The sequence below is a fragment of the Panthera pardus genome, unplaced genomic scaffold (genome assembly GCF_024362965.1).
Source record: "Panthera pardus isolate Hobbes unplaced genomic scaffold, ASM2436296v1 HiC_scaffold_21, whole genome shotgun sequence".
In the NCBI taxonomy this organism is placed as follows: Eukaryota; Metazoa; Chordata; class Mammalia; order Carnivora; family Felidae; genus Panthera; species Panthera pardus.
The window spans coordinates 66674491-66694286 of record NW_026526777.1 but is presented as its reverse complement, the minus strand read 5'-3'; the positions used below and the strand labels follow the sequence as shown (position 1 = coordinate 66694286).

General features: G+C 44.0%; 1 protein-coding gene across 4 annotated transcripts in view; it reads right to left on the bottom strand.

The window, feature by feature from the left end:
- Window positions 1–19796, bottom strand: part of CNST (consortin, connexin sorting protein) — a 118643-nt gene that overhangs the window by 55724 nt on the left and 43123 nt on the right. For 3 of the 4 annotated variants that reach the window (XM_019422396.2, XM_019422404.2, XM_053909418.1), the window contains exon 2: window positions 18525–18953. In XM_019422396.2, the coding sequence (XP_019277941.2) occupies window positions 18525–18903 (379 nt within the window). In that variant the 5' untranslated portion in view covers window positions 18904–18953. Of the gene's footprint in view, window positions 1–18524; window positions 18954–19166; window positions 19187–19796 lie in introns of those variants that run through there. The other variant, XM_053909419.1, reaches the window with a different exon arrangement.

Sequence of the window (19796 nt, the reverse complement as noted above, 5' to 3'; positions counted from 1 at the left end):
TTATTTATTTATTTTTGAGAGAGAGAGAGAGAGAGAGAGAGAGAGAGAGAGAGAGGAGGGTCAGAGAGAGACGGAGACACAGAATCTAAAGCAGGCTCCAGGTTCTGAGCCATCAGCACAGAGCCCAACGTGGGGCTTGAACTCGCAGACCACAAGATCATGACCTGAGCCGAAGTTGGACGCCCAACTGACTGATCCACCCAGGCACCCCGCAGTTGTATTTCTATACACTATTCACTAGCAGTGAACAACTGGAAAAGGAAATTATGAAAATAATTCCATTTACAATAGCATCAAAAAGAACAAGATACTTAGGAATAAATTCAATGTGTGGAAACAAGACTTGTACACTGAGAGCTACAAAACAATATTGAAAGGAATTGGAAGATACAAATAATGGAGAGACCTCTCCTGCTTGTGGACTGGAAGACTTAAAGTCGTGAAGATGAGAATTCCACCCAAATAATCTACAGATTCGGTGCAATCCCAAACAAAATCCCAATAGTGTTTTCTGCCGAAACAAGAACCCATCCTGAAATATGTATGAAATATCAAGGGACCCAGAATAGCCAAAACAGTCTTGAAAAAGAACAAAATTAGAGGACTTACAGTTCCAGATTTCAAAGCTTACTATAAAGTTACAGGAAAAACACACTGTGGTACTGGCATAAGGATAGACCTATTGCATTCGACCAACAGTACAGAATTGAGAACCCAAAAATAAACTCTCATATCCGTAGTTAATTCACTTTTGACAAGGAAGGGTCCAAGGCCATTCAACGTGAAAAAGACAATGTTTTCAACAAACGGTGCTGGGGAAACTGGGCATCTTCATGTAAAAGAACGAGGTTAGGGGTGCCTGGGTGGCTCAGTCATTAAGCGTCTGAGTTAGGCTCAGGTTATGATCTCATAGTTCATGAGTTCCAGTCCCACATTGGGCGAGGTCTAGCCCTGATTTGGGTGAACACAAGCCCTGTTTTGGGTAAAACATGAGCCCTGGGTGAGTCCTGCTTTTCTTTCTCTTCTCTTTCTCTGTTCTTTCCTTTCCCTTTCCCTTTTTTCTTTCTTTCTTTTTCTTTCTTTCTTTCTTTCTTTCTTTCTTTCTTTCTTTCTCTCTCTCTCTCTCTCTCTCTCTCTCTCTCTCTCTCTCCCCTGCCCTCCCTCCCGCTCTCTTTTTGCCCCTCATGGGATTCTCTCTCTCTGCCCCTCACTCACTTGCACCCTCTCTCTCTCCACCTCCCCCCAAAAAAGAATGAAGTTGGACCATTACCTAATACCTTATACAAAATGAACTCAAAATGGATCAAACACCTAAATGTAAGAGCTTAAACTACAAAGCTCTTAGAAGAAACCATGGGGGAGAATCTTCTTCACATTGGATTTGCCAATAATTTCTTGGGTATGGCATCAAAAGCACAGCAAATACAAGAAAAAAAATAGATACATTGGACTTTATCTAAATTAAAAGCATTCGGCAGCCCAGAACACTATAATGTGAGTGAAAAGACAATCCACAGAATGGAAGAAAATATTTTCAAATCATAAATCTGATAAGGGATTGACATCTAGAATACATAAAGAACTCCTACACCTGAAACAAACAACCTAATTCAAGATGAGGAAAGGACCTGAACAGACATATCACTAAAGAAGATATACAAATGGCGAATACGCACACAAAAAGATGCTGAACATCACTAGTCATTAGGGAAATGCAAATCAAATCTACAATGAGATACCAGTTTATACCTACTATTATGGCTGTAGCATAAGCCTGACAATTCATTTTTTGACTATAATGTAAGCTGCAGACATTAAGCTTCTCATTGCCAAGGCATCCGGTTCAAAGACAATGGTCTGGAACGAACATGCTGTCAGCTACACAACTAGACGAAGAGCCAGGCCACCCACCCATGTGGTTCCCCTTTTCAGAAAGCCCTGGCTGACCTAGATAACTGACCATTTGAACCGATCCCTCCTCCCTTTCTGTGCTTTATTTCCTGCTCTTATGTTTTAAATCCACCCACGTAGTCCTAGGTGCTCCACGCATGACCCCAGTAAAGGCAGAACCCCAATCTGCTCCCTCTCTCTGTCTCTACAGATGGCCCTGGGCATGCAATGTACCCTCTAGAACTTGTAAATGATAAACCGTGTTTTTTCAAAGTTCACAAACGGTCGCTGCTGGGGTGTGTCTGGGGATCGTCATAACAAGAACCACGAGGGCCTGTCTGGCCACGACACGGGCTCTGGTCAGGGAAGGACCTGTGGGGGCTGCCTCCAGTAGCACAACACTTTCTAGCCCACGGCATCGCTATCAACAGGCCGAGACGGACGCAAAACAATGGCGATTATCAGAAAAACGGAAGTGAGGATATGGAGAAAGCAGAACCCCCGTGCGCCACTGACGGGAACGTGCAGGTGCAGCTGCTGTGGGAGACGGCGCGGCCACTCCTCAGGGTCACACTCCGAATCACCGTGTGACCCAGCAATCCCATTTCCAGGTGTCCACACAGAACAGGCACATTTCCAGGCGTCCAGGCACCCGAACAGACGTACGCGTGCCAGCGTTCACTGAAGCGGCACTCACATTAGCCAAAAGCGGAAAGAATATTCCTCAGCAGGTGGATGGACACACAAACCGTGCTGAACACATGCTGCGTCGTGGGTGAGGCCGGACACGTGCACGTCAAAGAAGCCAGCGACAACGATCCAAGTATTGCAAGGCTGCACTTGGCTGAAATACCTACAGTGGAAGAACTCATGCAGACAGCAGAACCGAGGTGACCGGGCAGCGGGGGGACGGACGCAGACCCACTGCTTAACACTTAGAGTCTCTGCCTGGGGGGTACAGGTGTGGGAAACAGACAGTGCTGATGGTTACACAACATTGCAAGTGTGATTAATCGCCCTGGATTGTACACTTAAGACAGCAAATTGAGGGGCGCCTGGGTGGCTCAGTCATTTGAGTGTCTGACTTCAGCTCAGGTCATGATCTCACGGTTTGGGAGTTCGAGCCCCGCGTCGGGCTTGCTGCTGTCGGCACAGAGCCCGCTTCAGATCCTCTGTCCCCATCTCTCTCTCTGCCCCTTCCCTGCTCAAGCACACTCGCTGTCTCTCACAATAAACATTAAAAAATAGCAACTTTATATTATACATATTTTGTTGCAATATTAAAATCATAAAAGAAAAAATGCCTTCGTTTCCGGGCTTTTCTGTTGTGATTCTTGGAGCCATTACATCACAAACTGCCTTACTCGTTCATGCGGATGCACACCTTGGCTGTAACTGTGGAAGATGCGTCAGTAATAATTTTTAATCATGGCTTATGTAGCTCCTATGGCAGACTCTGTGCTTGGCTCCTGGTTCTCCTCCCACATTTCCTCTCTCCAAGATTCTGGTTAGTGCCAAGAAAATGGAGAGGAGACAGGCGCCTGGGTGGCTCAGCGTCCGACTTCCACTCAGGTCATGATCTCACGGTCTGTGAGTTCAAGCCCCGAGTGCGGCTCTGTGTGGACAGCTCGGAGCCTGGAGCCTGCTTCGGATTCTGTGTCTCCCTCTCTCTCTCTCTGCCCCTCCCCTGTTCATGCTCTGTCTCTGTCTCTCTCCTTCAAAAATAAATAAACATTTAAAAAATTAAAAAAAAAGAAGATGGAGAGGAGCGTGCTCATACTTCAGTATCTTTGATCATCGGCGAAGCACAATAAAGTGGTAAAAAGGAAAATTCCTTCCTTTTCCTCCACGCTAGTTATCATGGGTGAGACAAATCTGGAAATGAGCCAAGTTCCTTCTGCTGTGACCCGGGGTCAAAGGGACACCTTATGTAATCAGGGCACAATTAGCATCCGTTCTGCGTGGCACTCTTGTCCTGTGCCCTCAGGCGGCAGCCTCTGCTGCCCATGGCCGGGGTTAGTCTCCTGGGCTGCAGTCCAACTGCCCTGTGACCTGAAGTAAGTGGCCCAGCTCCTCCAGCCCTCGGCTTGCAAACGAATGACTGAGGACACAAAGCATCACACAGCGCACACCCAGTGCTTTGCAAGCAAAGCGGTCGTGCCGGTCTCTCCACTGGGTGTCGAGCAGGGGAATCAGTGTCAGATGGGACCACATGAAAACAGCCACCCGACTTTATTCTAGGCACCTTCTTGACAACTGCCAAATGCTTCCGGACTGAACTCAAACAAGGCTGAAAGACTGCCCCTTTCGCTAACTGTCACCTGTGTTTTAGGTGCTGTAAGTGGCAATGTGCCATCATAGACTCTGAAGGACAGCACCACACAAACCTTCAAAAGATATTCTTTTTTACTTTTTTAGGTTTATTTACTTATTTAGAGAGAGCGTGTGTGAGCGAGCAGGGGAGGGACAGAGAAAGAGGGAGAGAATCCCAAGCGAGCTCTGTGCTGTCAGTGCAGAGCCCGACCCGCGGCTCGATCCCATCAAGTGTGAGATCATGACCTGAGCCAAATCAAGAGTCGGCAGCTCACTCCACTGAGCCCCCCCAGGTGCCCCAAAAGAATATTCTTATTTTCCTCTCAGGTAGATGCCACGAAGGATACCTTTCTTAAGAGGAAGGAGCAGTCCTTTTCACAGCTCATTTGCTTTGCTGAGCTCTTGAAAAGCAGAGCTCTGATCACTCATCTGAAATCGTAGTGAGCCACACGGAACCACTGTCTAGATCTATAAGCCGACCTCAGTATTTACACGCTGTTGCCTCCAGCCAGAGAGGCTTGAGCTCAAACGCCATTATTTATTTTCTCCTTTAATATAAAAGGCTCACCTACTTAGGATACAAACTGTGTGAATATCCAAATTCAATATTTAGATTTTTACAGACACACAGTGGCTATGAAAAAGCACTTCAAGAAATGAACTTCATTGGGGCACCTGGGTGGCTCAGTCGGTTGAGCGTCTGACTTTGGCTCAGGTCATGATCTCATGGTTCCTGAGTTCGAGCCCCACTTGGGGCTCTCTGCTGTCAGCGCAGAGCCTGCTTTGGATCCTCTGTTCCCCTCTCTCTCTGCCTCTCCCCTGCTTGCACTGTCTCGTTCTCAATAAACTAAAATAAAAAATAAATTCAAAACTTAAAAATAGTGCCTATTTGTGGAGGAAGAGGGAGAACCTAAATATCCAAAGGAAACCAACCCTCCCCCCCCCCCCCAATATTCTAGAATTCTCTAAAGCTACTGATAGCAGACTGTCTTTCCATTAGGGGAATTTACAAGAAAGAAAAATGTAGAAAACCAGGAATTAACTCTGAACTTCCCGTAAGTCAAAAGAAAAACACCAGAGAAACAGGCTAAAAGAGCACTTCACCGCACGTTACAAAAAAATGTTAGGTCGAATCCCATTACGCCGGTCATCTTCACATTTTGCAGGGACAATGCACCATGGCACTAGTGTTTCTTCCCGTCGCCAAACCAACCACCACTCCAAACTGCTTTTTTCAAAACCGTTTTATTGAGACTCTAATTCACATAAAATAGTATTCACCCATCTCAAGTGTCCATAGTGTTCAACCTCTGAGTTTATTCAGTGCTATGCAACCATCACCACAACCAATGTCACGAAGCTTTCATCTCTCAAAAAAGAAGCCCTGTACTGCTCAGCGTCCCATCTCTGCGTTTCCCCCAATGTCCCCAGCCGTTGGCGGCCACTAACCTGCCTTCCGTTTCCATGCAATTGCCTATTCTGGCCATTTCATAAAATGGAATCATATTACATATAGTCTTTTGTGACTGGTTTCTTTCACTCAGCATAAGGTTTTCATTTGTAGTATTATTAACACTTTTTTCATTTTTATTGCCAAATTATATTCTGTCGTATGGCTGTACTCTCTCTACCTGCTTTTGATCCTGTGGCTACACTTTTCAAATGCTTACCTGCGTGCTTTTTTCAAAATTAGAGAGCCAGATGGATGGAATAACTTTGTTAAAAACACAATAAAACAATAAGAAAATTAAAAAAGCCCTTTTAGTTAATTACAGTTTTTGACTCTGTGAATGATATTTAGAAACAATTATTTTAAATAAATAAAGGTAAAAAGACATCCACTCTCTGTAGGGATTACAAACAAACAAAAGTTGGAGTTAAAAACAAAACAAAAGGAGACTACACAGAAAACTGTTTAACATTGGGAAGTTTGACTTTAACAGTAGAAAGTTGGGAAGCGAAGTCCCTAAATATCCTCCCTGAATTTATGCTCCATTAAGTTGAGTTCTGTGAAATCAGTAACAACATATTCTTAGGAAAATAAAGATAAAAGTCTTCATTCGCACCTGTGTTAATATATATGTGTAACTGCATAGAAATACAGAAATTTTGGGGGTGCAAATTTCTCAGATTTTCTTTATATAAAATATCACATTACAGAGACTTGATGGAGAAGGCTGGCTTCCGGACAAAATGTGAAAGGCCAGATTGATAGTAATTCTCTTCTTTTTCACCTTCTTTCTATATGGCTACCGTACACTCTTTTCAGTTTTTTAAAGTTTGTTTGTTTATTTATTTATTTAAGTACTCTGTCCACCCAATCTGGGGCTTGAGGTTTTCAGACTATGCCAGCCAGGAGCCCCTACATAGCTATCACATTTTAAGAGTACAACTGAAATCATGAAACAATAGACAAGAAGTAGAAAGTTGTCGGACTGGCTTGTCTGTACCACCAGGTATCCTGGGTCCCACGAGCAATCTCTGAGAAAGGCACTCAGAGAAAAAAGAATGTGGGTCTATCTACCGTTACCTGCTCTCAGGGCCCTTGCCACACTCTGAGACCCTGCCCTTCCCTGGCAGACTGTGGGAGGCAACCTGTTAGATGGCCCCCAGTGACTTGCCTCTTAGTATCCATGCCCTTGGATAAGCCCCTTCCTGTGTGGGCTGGACCTAATAACGTGCATCGAACAAACAATATGGCAGAAGTGACAGAATATCACCTTCAAAATTACATTATGGGGAATCTGGGTGGTTCAGTCGGTTAAGTGTCTAACTCTTGATTTTGGCTCAGGCCATGATCTCACGGTTCGTGGGATCCAGTCCCACATCCGGTTCTGTGCTGACAGCACGAAGCCTACTTGGGAGTCTTTCTCTCCCTCTCGAATAGTCTCAAATAGGGAGTCTTGCCCCTCCCTCTCAAAATAAATAAGTAAATAAATAAATAAGTAAACATTAAAAAAAATAAAATTACATTGTAGAAAAAGTGTGGCTTCTGGGGCACCCGGGTGGCTCAGTTGGTTAAGCATCCAACTCTGTTTTGGCTCTAGTCAGGATGTCACAGGTTCCTGAGATCAAGCCCTGCCTCTGGCTCTGTGCTGACAATGTGGAGCCTACTTGGGATTTTCTCTCCCCCCGCCCCCACTGCCACCCCCCACGTTCTTTCTCTCTGTCTCTCTCGAAATAAAATTTAAAAACCTTAAAAAAAAGTCAAAAAGGGAAGCAAAAATAAATAAAAACAAGGAGAGGGATGAAACATAAGAGACTCTTAAATACAGAGAACAAACTGAGGGTTGCTGGAGGGGCTGTGGGTGGGGGGATGGGCTAAATGGGCAAGGGGCATTAGGGAGGGCGCTTGTTGGGATGAGCACTGGGTGTTATACATAGGGGATGAATCACTGAAATCTACTCCTGAAATCATTATAGCACTATAAGGTAACTAACTTGGATGTAAATTTAAAAACAAATTAAAAAAAAAAAAAAAAAAAAAAAAAAGGAAATCATGACCTGAGCCGAAATCAAGAGGTAGACGTTTGACTGACTGAGCCACCCAGACACCCCACCATCGTTATCACTATTAATCCTATGGAGACAATCTCACTGTGTAGTAGGACAAGTAAAACTCTGCTGCACAGAAAACACACCGGCTCTTTAGATGCCCTGGGTTCACACCCTAATTCTTCCCCCGTCTCCTGCAAAACAAAGGTACTGTGTAGATCAAACCTGAACTTCATTTATAAAAATTAAGGGGTCAAACAAATATATTAAGGGACCAGCTTCTGGGCTGGTGAATAGATGGAGACGTGGGGTGGTGTGCCGGAGAGGGCACAGAAGCTCCCGTACTTTCCCCATTTCTTGCCTTGTGCATCCCTGAGTTAGACCCTTTTACAATAAACTGGCAATCTAGTAAGTGAAAATCAATGAAAAAAATTAAAAATTTTAAAAACTAAAAATTAAGGGGTTTGGGCAGGCCATTTTCAAGATCCTTTCTATTTCCAAAAACTACATCTTTAGCCAAGATCACAGTCCCGAGACCTAGACCAACTACCTGTTCAACATGGTCACTTAGGTGTCTAAGGGACTCCAGACACCTGGCCCCAGATCGCCACATTGCCTTCTGCCCTTTTCTCCCCACACTTGCTCCTTGTCTCTCTACATTCACACCCCCCTTAAGCGGCATCATCGCGCATCTGGTGCCTAAACCGCACAACTGGGGATAATCCTGGACTTTCTCACACCTACTCTATGACCTAGTTCAGTCAATTCCACCCCCTTAATAACTCCCAGTCCTCTTACTTCTTTCCAGCCCCAAGGACACCCGGTCAGAAGGACCAGCATCCCCTGCACAGATTACTGCAGAAGCCCCTCCCAGCTACACTGCCTCTTATCTGGCCCTATCCTAACCCACTCTCCACACTGCAGAGGGAGCCGCCTTTCTAACGCCCTGCAGCTCACATCACATCACTCTTGTTCAAACCTGCTGGCAAAGCCCAAAGTGGTCACCATGAAACAACAATCCTTCATAACCTGGACCTTGCTGATCTTTCGAGCTTCAATCTCTCTACTGTTCTATTCTCCACTATTTGCCCTAGATTTCTTTTCCCCTTTTATTCTGCTCCAGACAAACTGAATATTGGCAGTTTCTGAAACGTGGCTTTAGTCTGTGTTGTGCCTGTCCCCTTATCCCCATCACCTTTACTTGCCAAGTGCTTATTTGTCCCTCTCTCAGCTTGGACATCCAAGCTTCCTCCTGGAAGCCTCCCATAGCTGCTCTAGGCCAGCATTTCTACAGCCCTGTGCTTGCTAAGTACCAGTCCTGACTCCCACCTTGCTAGACAGAACCTGTTATTTACTAGGCTCTCATACTCAAGCATACAAAACTCAAAGGCAGGTTTGCCAACAGTGCCTGGCATACATACAGTGCTCAATAAATATCTATTAACTAAGTAACCCTGTATGGTATACAAAATAATATAAAACATTAAAAAAAATTTTTTTAACATTTATTTACTTTTGAGACAGAGAGAGACAGAGCATGAACGGGGGAGGGTCAGAGAGAGAGGGAGACACAGAATCTGAAACAGGCTCCAGGCTCTGAGCAGTCAGCACAGAGCCCGACGCGGGGCTCGAACTCACGGACCACGAGATCATGACCTGAGCCAAAGTCGGATGCTTGACTGAGCCACCCAGGCGCCTCTATAAAACATTTTTTATAAAGGGAAGAATTCTGCTATATAAAGTCATCATCTAGTCAATCTTAAAGTATTTTCATGGACAGAATAATGGCCCCCCAAAGACATCCATGTCCCAATCCCCATAAATATGTCACATTAAGTCACAAAAGGGAATTAGGAAGCAGATGGGATTAAGGTCTTTAGTCATTTGGCCTTAGAAAAAGGCAGATTATGCTACACTATCTGGGTGGGCCCAATGTAATCACAATGGTCCTTACATATGGAGGGGCTCGGTATGCCATTGTTGCCTTTGAAAATGTAGGAAGGGCAGCCAAGTGCTGAGAAATGCAGGCCTTTACATTTTTTAATTGGAACACATTTAGCTAGGTATGCACAGTCCTGTCCATCAAAGTTCTCATCAATCCCAGTATCCCAATCCTGGCCAAAACCACAGTATAGAACTTACTTGGCTGACTCCACTAGGCATTCAAGTTTAGAACTAAAAAGATTTCTACTATGGTTGAAGGCAGATATGTAAAATGCAAACTGGGCACCTGCATCATCAGTTTTTACTTTAGAGATCAGTTAACCTGCCAGCAGGCACATTATACCAGACGTTAAACCAGGGGGGCACTGGGCACACATTTTTAGGAATATACCTTAGGGGAGCAAGGGGGACAGGTGAATCTGAAAAGAGAGCATTAGAAAGATGTTAGGAGATAAGGCGATACTGACAAAAGAGGGAAGATGGAATTAAAGTCAAATTAAACCAACGGCTTACTTTTACTGAATGCTGCCCCTGATCATGCCCCTCAAAATCATCCTGCTACATACATAAAGACTACAAGTACCATTTGGAAGCACCTATCTTAGGCTGAGTATTTGATAAAGAGCTTAACTACAGGATCACTCATTCTAAGGACCATCTTTCAGGAATGGTAGGATTAGCCCTCTTACAGATAAGGAAATGAGTTACTTTCCTAAGATCACTTGGGTAGGAACAGGCAGGGCCAAAGTCTTTGTTCTTTTCACTCTGAAAGCCTGACTCCAGCCACAGATGCATTTCCCAGATTTGTTTTTTTCTAGCTTTCAAGCCCTCCTGGTCACCTCCCAGCTGGAGGCCCCCAGCTGAACGAGTCAGGGCACTGAACAGCCAGTGGCAAGTCAATCTGGAAGTTCTTCCTTTCCCAATTTCCATCTGCTGCCTATCTCTGGCTTCCTGCCATTTGCTGAACTGTTTTTGTTAAATGCTTAAATACTAGGGTGACTGAGTAAATAAAGTATGTTCTATGGCAACCACCAAACACTTAATAATCGGAACTTGTCTTTTACAACTACACAAAATGTATGTGTCTAATGCTTGCCAGGGGCTAGGCTGGAGGGAAAGAGAAATGGAGAGTAACCGCTAATGGGTAAAGGATTTCTTTTAAGGGGGATAAAATGTTTGAGAATTAGATAGAATGATATAAGCAAGTGCAGCATACAAAGAAGTATACTCTGAATACATTATTTCCATTCATTCAGGACAAATAAATTGTTTGGTTTCACTTTGAAGTGGAAGACTGAGAGTCACTCTTTTCTTTTTTTTTCTTTTTTTTTTTTAATTTTTTTTTTTTAACGTTTATTTATTTTTGAGACAGAGAGAGACAGAGCATGAACGGGGGAGGGGCAGAGAGAGAGGGAGACACAGAATCGGAAGCAGGCTCCAGGCTCCGAGCCATCAGCCCAGAGCCCGACGCGGGGCTCGAACTCACGGACCGCGAGATCGTGACCTGAGCTGAAGTCGGACGCTCAACCGACTGAGCCACCCAGGCGCCCCCACTCTTTTCTTAATACTTGCAACATCTTTATTTTTTGCTTTTCAGCAAAATATTATAGCAGCAAAATATATAGAATTGTATATTCTATGAGAATATATAAAACCAGGAGGTTGTACACTTTATGATGGTGAAGTTCATGGCATGTAAGTTATATCTCAAAAAAAAAAAAAAAAAAAAAAAAGACTGTAGTTAAAATCAAAGGAACAGAGGAGTGCCTGGGTGGCTCAGCTGGTTAAGCATCAGGCTTTGGCTTGAGTTGTGATCCCACGGTTTGTGGGTTTGAGCCCCACATCAGGCTCTCTCTTGTCAGCGTGGAGATGGCTTCTGGTCCTCTGTCTCCCTCTCTCTCTGCCCCTCGCCTGCTTGCACTCTCTCTCTCTCCCTCTCAAAAATAAACATTCAAAGGAGCAGATATTACCAAGTGTTGGAGAAGATGTGGAAAAATTATAACCCTTATATGTTGCTGGTAGGAAATGTGAAATGGTGTAGCCACTTTGGACGACAGTTCAGCAGATCTTCAACAAGTTAAATGAAGTACTGATTTATAATGTGGCAATTCTACTCCTAGGCACACATAACCAAAAAAATGAAAACATACGTCCACATAAAAACTTGTACACTACCAGAAAAGACCCCACACAGCCAAAGTAATGTTGGAAAAGAAAACCAAAGCTGGAGGCATCAAAATTCCGGACTTCAAGCTGTATTACAAAGCTGTAATCCACACGACACTATGGTACTGGCATAAAAACAGACACTCAAATCAATGGAACAGAATAGAGAACCCAGAAACGAACCCACAACTATACGGTCAACTAATCTTTGACAAAGCAGGAAAGAGTATTCAATGGAAAAAAACCAGTCTCTTTAGCAAGTAGTGCTGGGAAAACTGGACAGCAACATGCAGAAGAATGAAACTGGACCACTTTCTTACATCACATACAAAAATAAATTCACAATGGATGAAAGACCTAAATGTGAGACAGGAAACCATCAAAATCCTAGAGGAGAAAACAGGCAGCAACTTCTTTGATCTCAGCCGCAGCCACTTCTTATTACACACCTCTCTGAAGGCAAGGGAAATAAAAGCAAAAATAAGCTATTGGGACCTCATCAAGATACAAAGTTTCTGAGGCACCTGGGTGGCTTAGTTGGTCAAGCGTCAGACAACTTTGGCTCAGGTCATGATCTCATGGTTCTTGAGTTCGAGCCCCACATCAGGTTCTGCGCTGACAGTATAGAGCCTGCTTCAGATCCTGTCTTCCTCCTTCTCCCTCTCTGCCCTTCCCCCACTTGTGCACGTGTGTGCACACAAGCTCGCTCTTGCTCTCTCTCTCTCAAGGGAAAAAAAAGATACAAAGCTTCTGCACAGCAAAGGAAACAATCAACAAAACTAAACAGCAACCAAGGGAATGGGAGAAGATATTTGCAAAAGACATATCAGATAAAGGGTTAATATCCTAAATCTATAAAGAACATATTGGGGTGCGTGGGTGGCTTAGTTGGTTAAGCGTCTGACTTCGGCTCAGGTCATGATCTCGTGGTTCGTGGGTTCAAGCCCTGCAGTGGGCCCTAAGCTGACAGCTCGGAGACTGGAGCCTGCTTCAGATTCTGTGTGTGTCTCTCTCCTCTTCCGCTTGTTCTCTCTCTCTCTCTCTCTCAAAAATAAAATAAAAACATTAAAAAAAAAAAGAATTTATCAAACTCAACACCCAAAAAATAATCCATTAAAGAAACAGGCAAAAGACACGAATAGACACTTTTCCAAAGAAGACATCCAGATGGCTAACAGACACAAGAAAAGATGCTCAACATCACTCATCATCAGGGAAATACAAAGCAAAACCAGAGTGAAATACCACCTCATACCTGTCAGAATGGCTAAAATTAACAACTCAGGCAACAAAAGGTATTGGCGAGGATGCAGACTAAGAGGGACCCTCTTCACTGCTAATGGGAATGCAAACTGGTGCAGCCACTCTGGAAAACAGGGCACATGCACCACCCCAATGTTTATAGCAGTGCTACTGACAAGAGCCAAAGTCTGGAAAGAGCCCAAATGTCCATCAACTGATGAATGGATAAAGACGATGTAGTACTATGAATGTTCAATGGAATACTACTCAGTGACCAAAAAGAATGAAATATTGCCATTTGTAATGACATGGATGGAACTAGAGTGTATTATGCTAAGCAAAATAGGTCAGAGAAAGACAAATATCATATGATTTCATTCACATATGGAATTTGAGAAACACAACAGATGAACACAGGGGAAGGGAAGGAAAAATAAGATAGAGAGAGGGAGCAAACCGTAAGAGACTTTTAAACACAGAACAAACTGGGGGTTGATAGAGAGGAGGCGGGTGAGGTAATGGGCTAAATGGGTGATGGGCATTAAGGAGGGCACTTTTGGGGATGAGCAGTGGCTGCTGTGCGTAAGGGATGAATCACTGGCTTCTACTCCTCAAACCAGCACTACACTGTATGTTAGCTAACTTGAATTTAAATAAATAAAAAACGTACTCTAAAAAAAACAAAAACAAAAAAACCCAAAGCCCCCCAAAAACTGTAATGTTCACAGGAGCATTATTCAATATAGCCCCAGAGTAGAAACAGTCCCAATGTCCATCAGCTGACAAACAGATAAGTGAAATATGATACATCCTTTGCAGTGGAATATTAATCGACAGTAAAAAGAAATAAAGTACTGATACATGGGGGCACAACATGGGTGAATCTTGAAAATATTACGCTAAGTGAAGGAAGCCAGTTGCAAAAGGCCATATACTGTACAATTCCATTTACATGAAATGTCCTGAGTAGACGAATCTGTAAAGATAGCAGATTAGTGGCTGCTTAGGGCTGGGAGGTCTCAGCAGAAAATGGGGAGCGACTGCTAGCAAGTATGGGGTTTCTTTGTGTGATGACGACAATGTTCTAAAATTGATGGTGGTAATGGTCGTGCAGTTCTGTGAATGTACCGAAAATGAGTGAATTATACACATTAGGTGAAGTGTATGGTATGTGAATATCTCAGCAAAGCTGTTAAAAATTTATAGGCTCGCTTTCATTCATTTTTAGGATATTTACTTAAAGCCATGCCAGATTCAACTATAGTGAGAACGTGATGTGATGCAGCTTGAAATCCTGCTTAGTTGATGGTATTAAAGAGATTCAATTCTCTAAAGGAAACAGTCTCGTAATAAAATGGCAACCGGCGGTACCTGGGCTCAGTCAGTTAAGCTTCCAACTTCGGCTCAGGGCATGACCTCTCAGTTCACGAGTTCGAGCCCCATGTGGGGCTCCGTGCTGACAGCTCAGAGCCTGGAGCCCGCTTCGGATTCTGTGTCTCCCACTCTCTCTGCCCCTCCCCCACGCGTGCTCGTCTCTTGTCTCTCAAAAATAAACATTAAAAATAAATAAATAAATAAATAAATAAATAAATAAGTAAAAATAATACATAAAATGGCAACCAGACTTCTGTGAGGCCAAGTTCAAGGTTTTTAGAAGTGCTGCCTCTGGGTATTCACTTCCGAATGCCCCCTCTCTATAAGACACTTTCATACTATTCTTACGTTCTCATTTTATACTCTAATAGACTTTAGCCTGCTGCTCATTAAAGCAAAAAAAACAACACAAGTGTTAGCTCCAGAAAACCTGTAAATAATGACATGTCTCCTCATACTACTGCTCACCTTTTTTTCCAGTACTAGCTTTTGGAAATACAAAACATTATTACCAATTAACCTAGGTAAAGAGGCATGAGAGTAAATAAATTCACCTTAATATGTTTTTTTTTTAATTTTTTTAACGTTTATTTATTTTTGAGACAGAGAGAGACAGAGCATGAACGGGGGAGGGTCAGAGAGAGAGGAAGACACAGAATCTGAAACAGGCTCCAGGCTCTGAGCTGTCAGCACAGAGCCCGATGTGGGGCTCGAACTCACGGACCGTGAGATTGTGACCTGAGCCGAAGTCGGACGCTTAACCGACTGAGCCACCCAGGCGCCCCTTAATATGTTTTTTAAAAAAGTATTGAGAGAGCACCTTACTATTGCTGGTTTGGGACTGAGTGTCAAGCTTTATACGTCATTTCACATTTGAAAAGCTATCGCATTATCAGAAAAGCGCCCATCTGCAAAATGTTGAGGCTTCATCTCCTTAGGATCTTGGGATTTCCCAGTAAAAAGAAGCACTAACATGCCCACGTGTAGACACCTATGCAGGGACTCTCTGCACTGTTTGTGCTGACATGGGAACTGGATCCGGAGCGACAAGATGGAGACATCTTTAGGGAGCTTTACTCCAGCTAAGGAGGAGGACGCTGAACTGTGGCAGCGGAGATGGACAGAAAGAGACTAACCAGGGAGCTGTCAGAGAGACAGGATCACTCAGATCTGGTGACGGGGCACGCACTGAGAGAGCCTGAGCTTCAGCGATCTCTCAGGGTACAGGGAGAAGGCTCCCAGGCCATCCTGAAGCTGCATTCCAGGTCCTTTCCAGGTGTAGAAAGAAGTAATTCTGTCCTCATGAGAAGCTTTCTACCCAGTTTAAAATTCTACCGCTCACCCAAATTTAACAACAAGACTTAAAGTACAAATAACAACGTACCCCTTACATATATACAGAAAAAAAATCCTCTATAGATACAGAGGTGAGTCACTGAATTTTAACCAAGTTTAGACCATACGACCTCTGTTCAAAATCTTAGGAATTCATAGCTCAGAAAGGAATTTTATAGATATATATACAGATGAACATCATCATTATACAGTTGAGGAAACTGAAGTACAGAATCATTAAGTCTCACCAAGTGACCTAGAACCAGAAGATTTGAACTTAGGTTTTGCAACCGCCAACTCCATTTTCTTACACTTCTAAACTCATTGCATTTAAGATATATAACTTAAAGCTAATCTGTATAAAGACTATCCATAGGTTTTATAAATCATATATTTCAAATGCATTAGGAGGCAGTAATTCTACACATATCTGCTTGCTGGATAGTAAGCACTGAATAACTAAATAATATCATCACACCTAGGGAAAATGGAATCAGGTCATGTGTGGAAGGAAGGAATGAAAGCAGCCATCATCCTGAAGCTATGATTGACCCACATACATATGCAACTAGGTCTCAGTTCTCAAAAACATCAAAAGAACATATCAGAGAGGCACAAACTGCTCTTGGATTACAGTTATTGAATAAATCAATCTATATATAAATAGCACTACATACATTATCTGATTTACTGTAGATCTTTTAAGAAAAGGCTTTCATATCTCTTTTCAAAAATCATTTTAGGGGCACCTAGGTGGCTCAGTCGGTTGAAGTGTCTCTTCTTGATTTCGGCTCAGGTCATGATCTCACGGTTTGCGGGACTGAGCCCTGTGTTGGGGTCTGTGCTGGACGGTCTGTGGGACCGAGCCCCGTGTCGGGGTCTGCGCTGGACGGTCTGTGGGACCGAGCCCCGTGTCGGGGTCTGCGCTGGACGGTCTGTGGGACCGAGCCCCGTGTCGGGGTCTGCGCTGGACGGTCTGTGGGACCGAGCCCCGTGTCGGGGTCTGCGCTGGACGGTCTGTGGGACCGAGCCCCGTGTCGGGGTCTGCGCTGGACGGTCTGTGGGACCGAGCCCCGTGTCGGGGTCTGCGCTGGACGGTCTGTGGGACCGAGCCCCGTGTCGGGGTCTGCGCTGGACGGTCTGTGGGACCGAGCCCCGTGTCGGGGTCTGCGCTGGACGGTCTGTGGGACCGAGCCCCGTGTCGGGGTCTGCGCTGGACGGTCTGTGGGACCGAGCCCCGTGTCGGGGTCTGCACTGGACGGTCTGTGGGACCGAGCCCCGTGTCGGGGTCTGCGCTGGACGGTTTATGGGACTGAGCCCTGTGTCAGGGTCTGTGCTGGCAGCACAGAGCCTGCTTGGGATTCTCGCTGTTCCTCTTGCTGTGCCCCTCCCCCTTCACTTGCACACTCTCTCAAAATAAATAAACATTAAAAAAAAATTATTTTAATTTCAGCCTACTAAGGAAAAGCAAGGATGAAGGGATCAGTCAACAGGAAAGCCTAATTATAAGCTACAGTAAAAAGTTATCAAATGAGGGCATCTGGGTGGCTCAGTTAGTTAAGCATCCTTGGCTCAGGTCATGATCTCATGGTTTGTGAGTTCGAGCCCCGCATCAGGCTCTGCACTCTCAGCACTGAGCCTGCTTTGGATCCTCTGTCTCCCTCTCTCTGTGCCCTCCCTCACTCGTGCACTCTCTCTCTCTCTCAAAAATAAGTGAATAAACATTTAAAAAAAGTTATCAAATCACTTTATTGAAATAATAAGGATAAGTCTGTAGGAACCGGAAAGTTTCATCTTTTACTCCAAATGAAAAAACGAATAAAAATACCAGATATGGATACAATGACTATATTTCTAATCAGGCAAAGAAGCAGAAGATGAGAGGAGACGTTCTCCTTCGTCCTCTTGAGCCTCATGCAAAGACGGCTGACTTGGGTGAAGCAGGGCTATACTAGGAGTCCCAGCCTAAGATGTGCCTGAATGTTGCAGGCCCACATGTTTCTGACGAAAAACAACCAGGGGCTGCCTGTTCTCAGGGGTGCCTGTGATTCAGGGGAAAACAAGGTCCAAAGCTCCCACCTTTAACTGCCAAACTATACACCAAACAAGAAATACTCTGGGGGGGGGGGGGGGGGAGGGGGAGAAAGAAATACTCTGAATTACTTTGTAACCAAAGTGATACAATGAAAACTAGATGTCTTATTCAACACTGATGTAAGATGTATATTAATATATGCTAACACAATTATTCACTTCTGGAGTTGGAAAGATCCCATGAAGAATTTTATGGGAAGGAAGAAGACAACATATGTTTAAAGTACCTGGTGTGAAAGCATGTAAAATAATTAAAATTTCAGCACGTTGTTACAGCAAACTACTGGGAAGAGGCACAAAGAAGTGGTACAGGCGTGCGAGACGTCACATGTGTGACATGTCACCCGGCTGGATCCATATGTCCTACTGGAGAAACAGCTCCAGAGTCTATTAAGAGAAGTTCACGGTTCGTGAGTTCAAGCCCCGCGTCGGGCTCTGTACTGATGGCTCAGAGCCTGGAGCCTGTTTCAGATTCTGTGTCTCCCTTTGTCTCTCTGACCCTCCCCCATTCATGCTCTGTCTCTCTCTGTCTCAAAAATAAATAAACGTTAAAAAAATTAAAAAAAAAAAAGAGAAGTAAAGCAAGATGTAGGACAGTATACAGAGTATGGGAGAGAAGACAGTTTATTTTTAGGTAGAGAACGGTATAAAAAAGGATTTTTTAAAAGTACCTTGTGCTATCTTCTTAGTGGTGCCTCTTTTGGTTCTGGAGCTTCTTTTTCCAGGTATTTTTTTGTCCTTTCCCACGGAGGCCTGCCCGTCCTTGGGGCTTTCATAGGAAGTGTCCCCCAGGTTCTCACGCACAGCCACCTCATAGCTGGGGGTGCAGCGCTCATTATTGTTGAGACTGTCCTGCTCGCACACTGCAGGTCTGCCCATTGCACCGGCACCCGGGCTCAGACGCTCCTGCCCGTCCCCGTCAAGCTGATTTTCATTTTCATCGGATGCAGAAGCTAAGCGTGTTACTGTACTTCCCACGCCGTCACCAGGATGATACCCATCTTGTGGCTCTATCTGCAGATTATATGTAGGAGTTTCGCTGTCATCCATTAGAGCATCTTTTGTTGAACCATTTATGTTTCATCAAAGTCCTTCCATGTCTACAATGACAACAGAGAAAAAAAGCTATTTCATTTTCTAAACCCTGGGTTCTCAGTGATCGTTGTCTCTTGGGTCGTTTCGCTGTGAGCAGGGAAAGGATGGACATGACCACAGCTCATTCCTACTACTTCTTCTCACTCACCACCCCACCCAACCTCCACTGGTTCTTGCTTGAAGACAAGCGTTCTCAACCCTGGCTGCGTGTTTACTACCTGGAGAGCCTGTCCAAGATGGAGCCCTGGTACTGACATACGTAGGTAAGTTCTCCATGTTATTGTCCCGTGCATGATGTTGGGACCCCTGTCTTAATGAAAGCAATGAAACTACTGGTTAAATGAGGTCATCTGCTAAAATCCATCACTCATATGTTATCCCTGGATACTTACCAGACAAACGAAAGCCGGGTAAGTCCTCATCTGGCTGAAAACAGCAATATCTGCCAACGAGCACATTTAAGATATTTTTTAAATAAATTGAAAAAAAGGTACGTAGAAAATTTAGGGGGTATATGCTTATACCATAGTCTCATTACATCATTTATTTCCACAAAACAAGCCCTGGAAAGTACCTTAGAATTGTCAGCAAATTCCTTTTATACAATTGAGAAAAAAAAAAAAAAAAAAAAAAAAAAAAGGAGGGCCACAATTAACTCTAGACTAGTTTAGACTTGGAAAATCTAAATCTGCTCCAAGGATCCTTCTAACATTTTAAAACTACACAAAACAGATTCTAAGCCTCTCTTGTCAGACATGTCTTGTCCCCTCTTATCCTCTGAAAGTATATTACATTTTAAGGAAAAATTATGCCAGCTAGAATTTAAAATTTTTTGCTTGCCAATCATT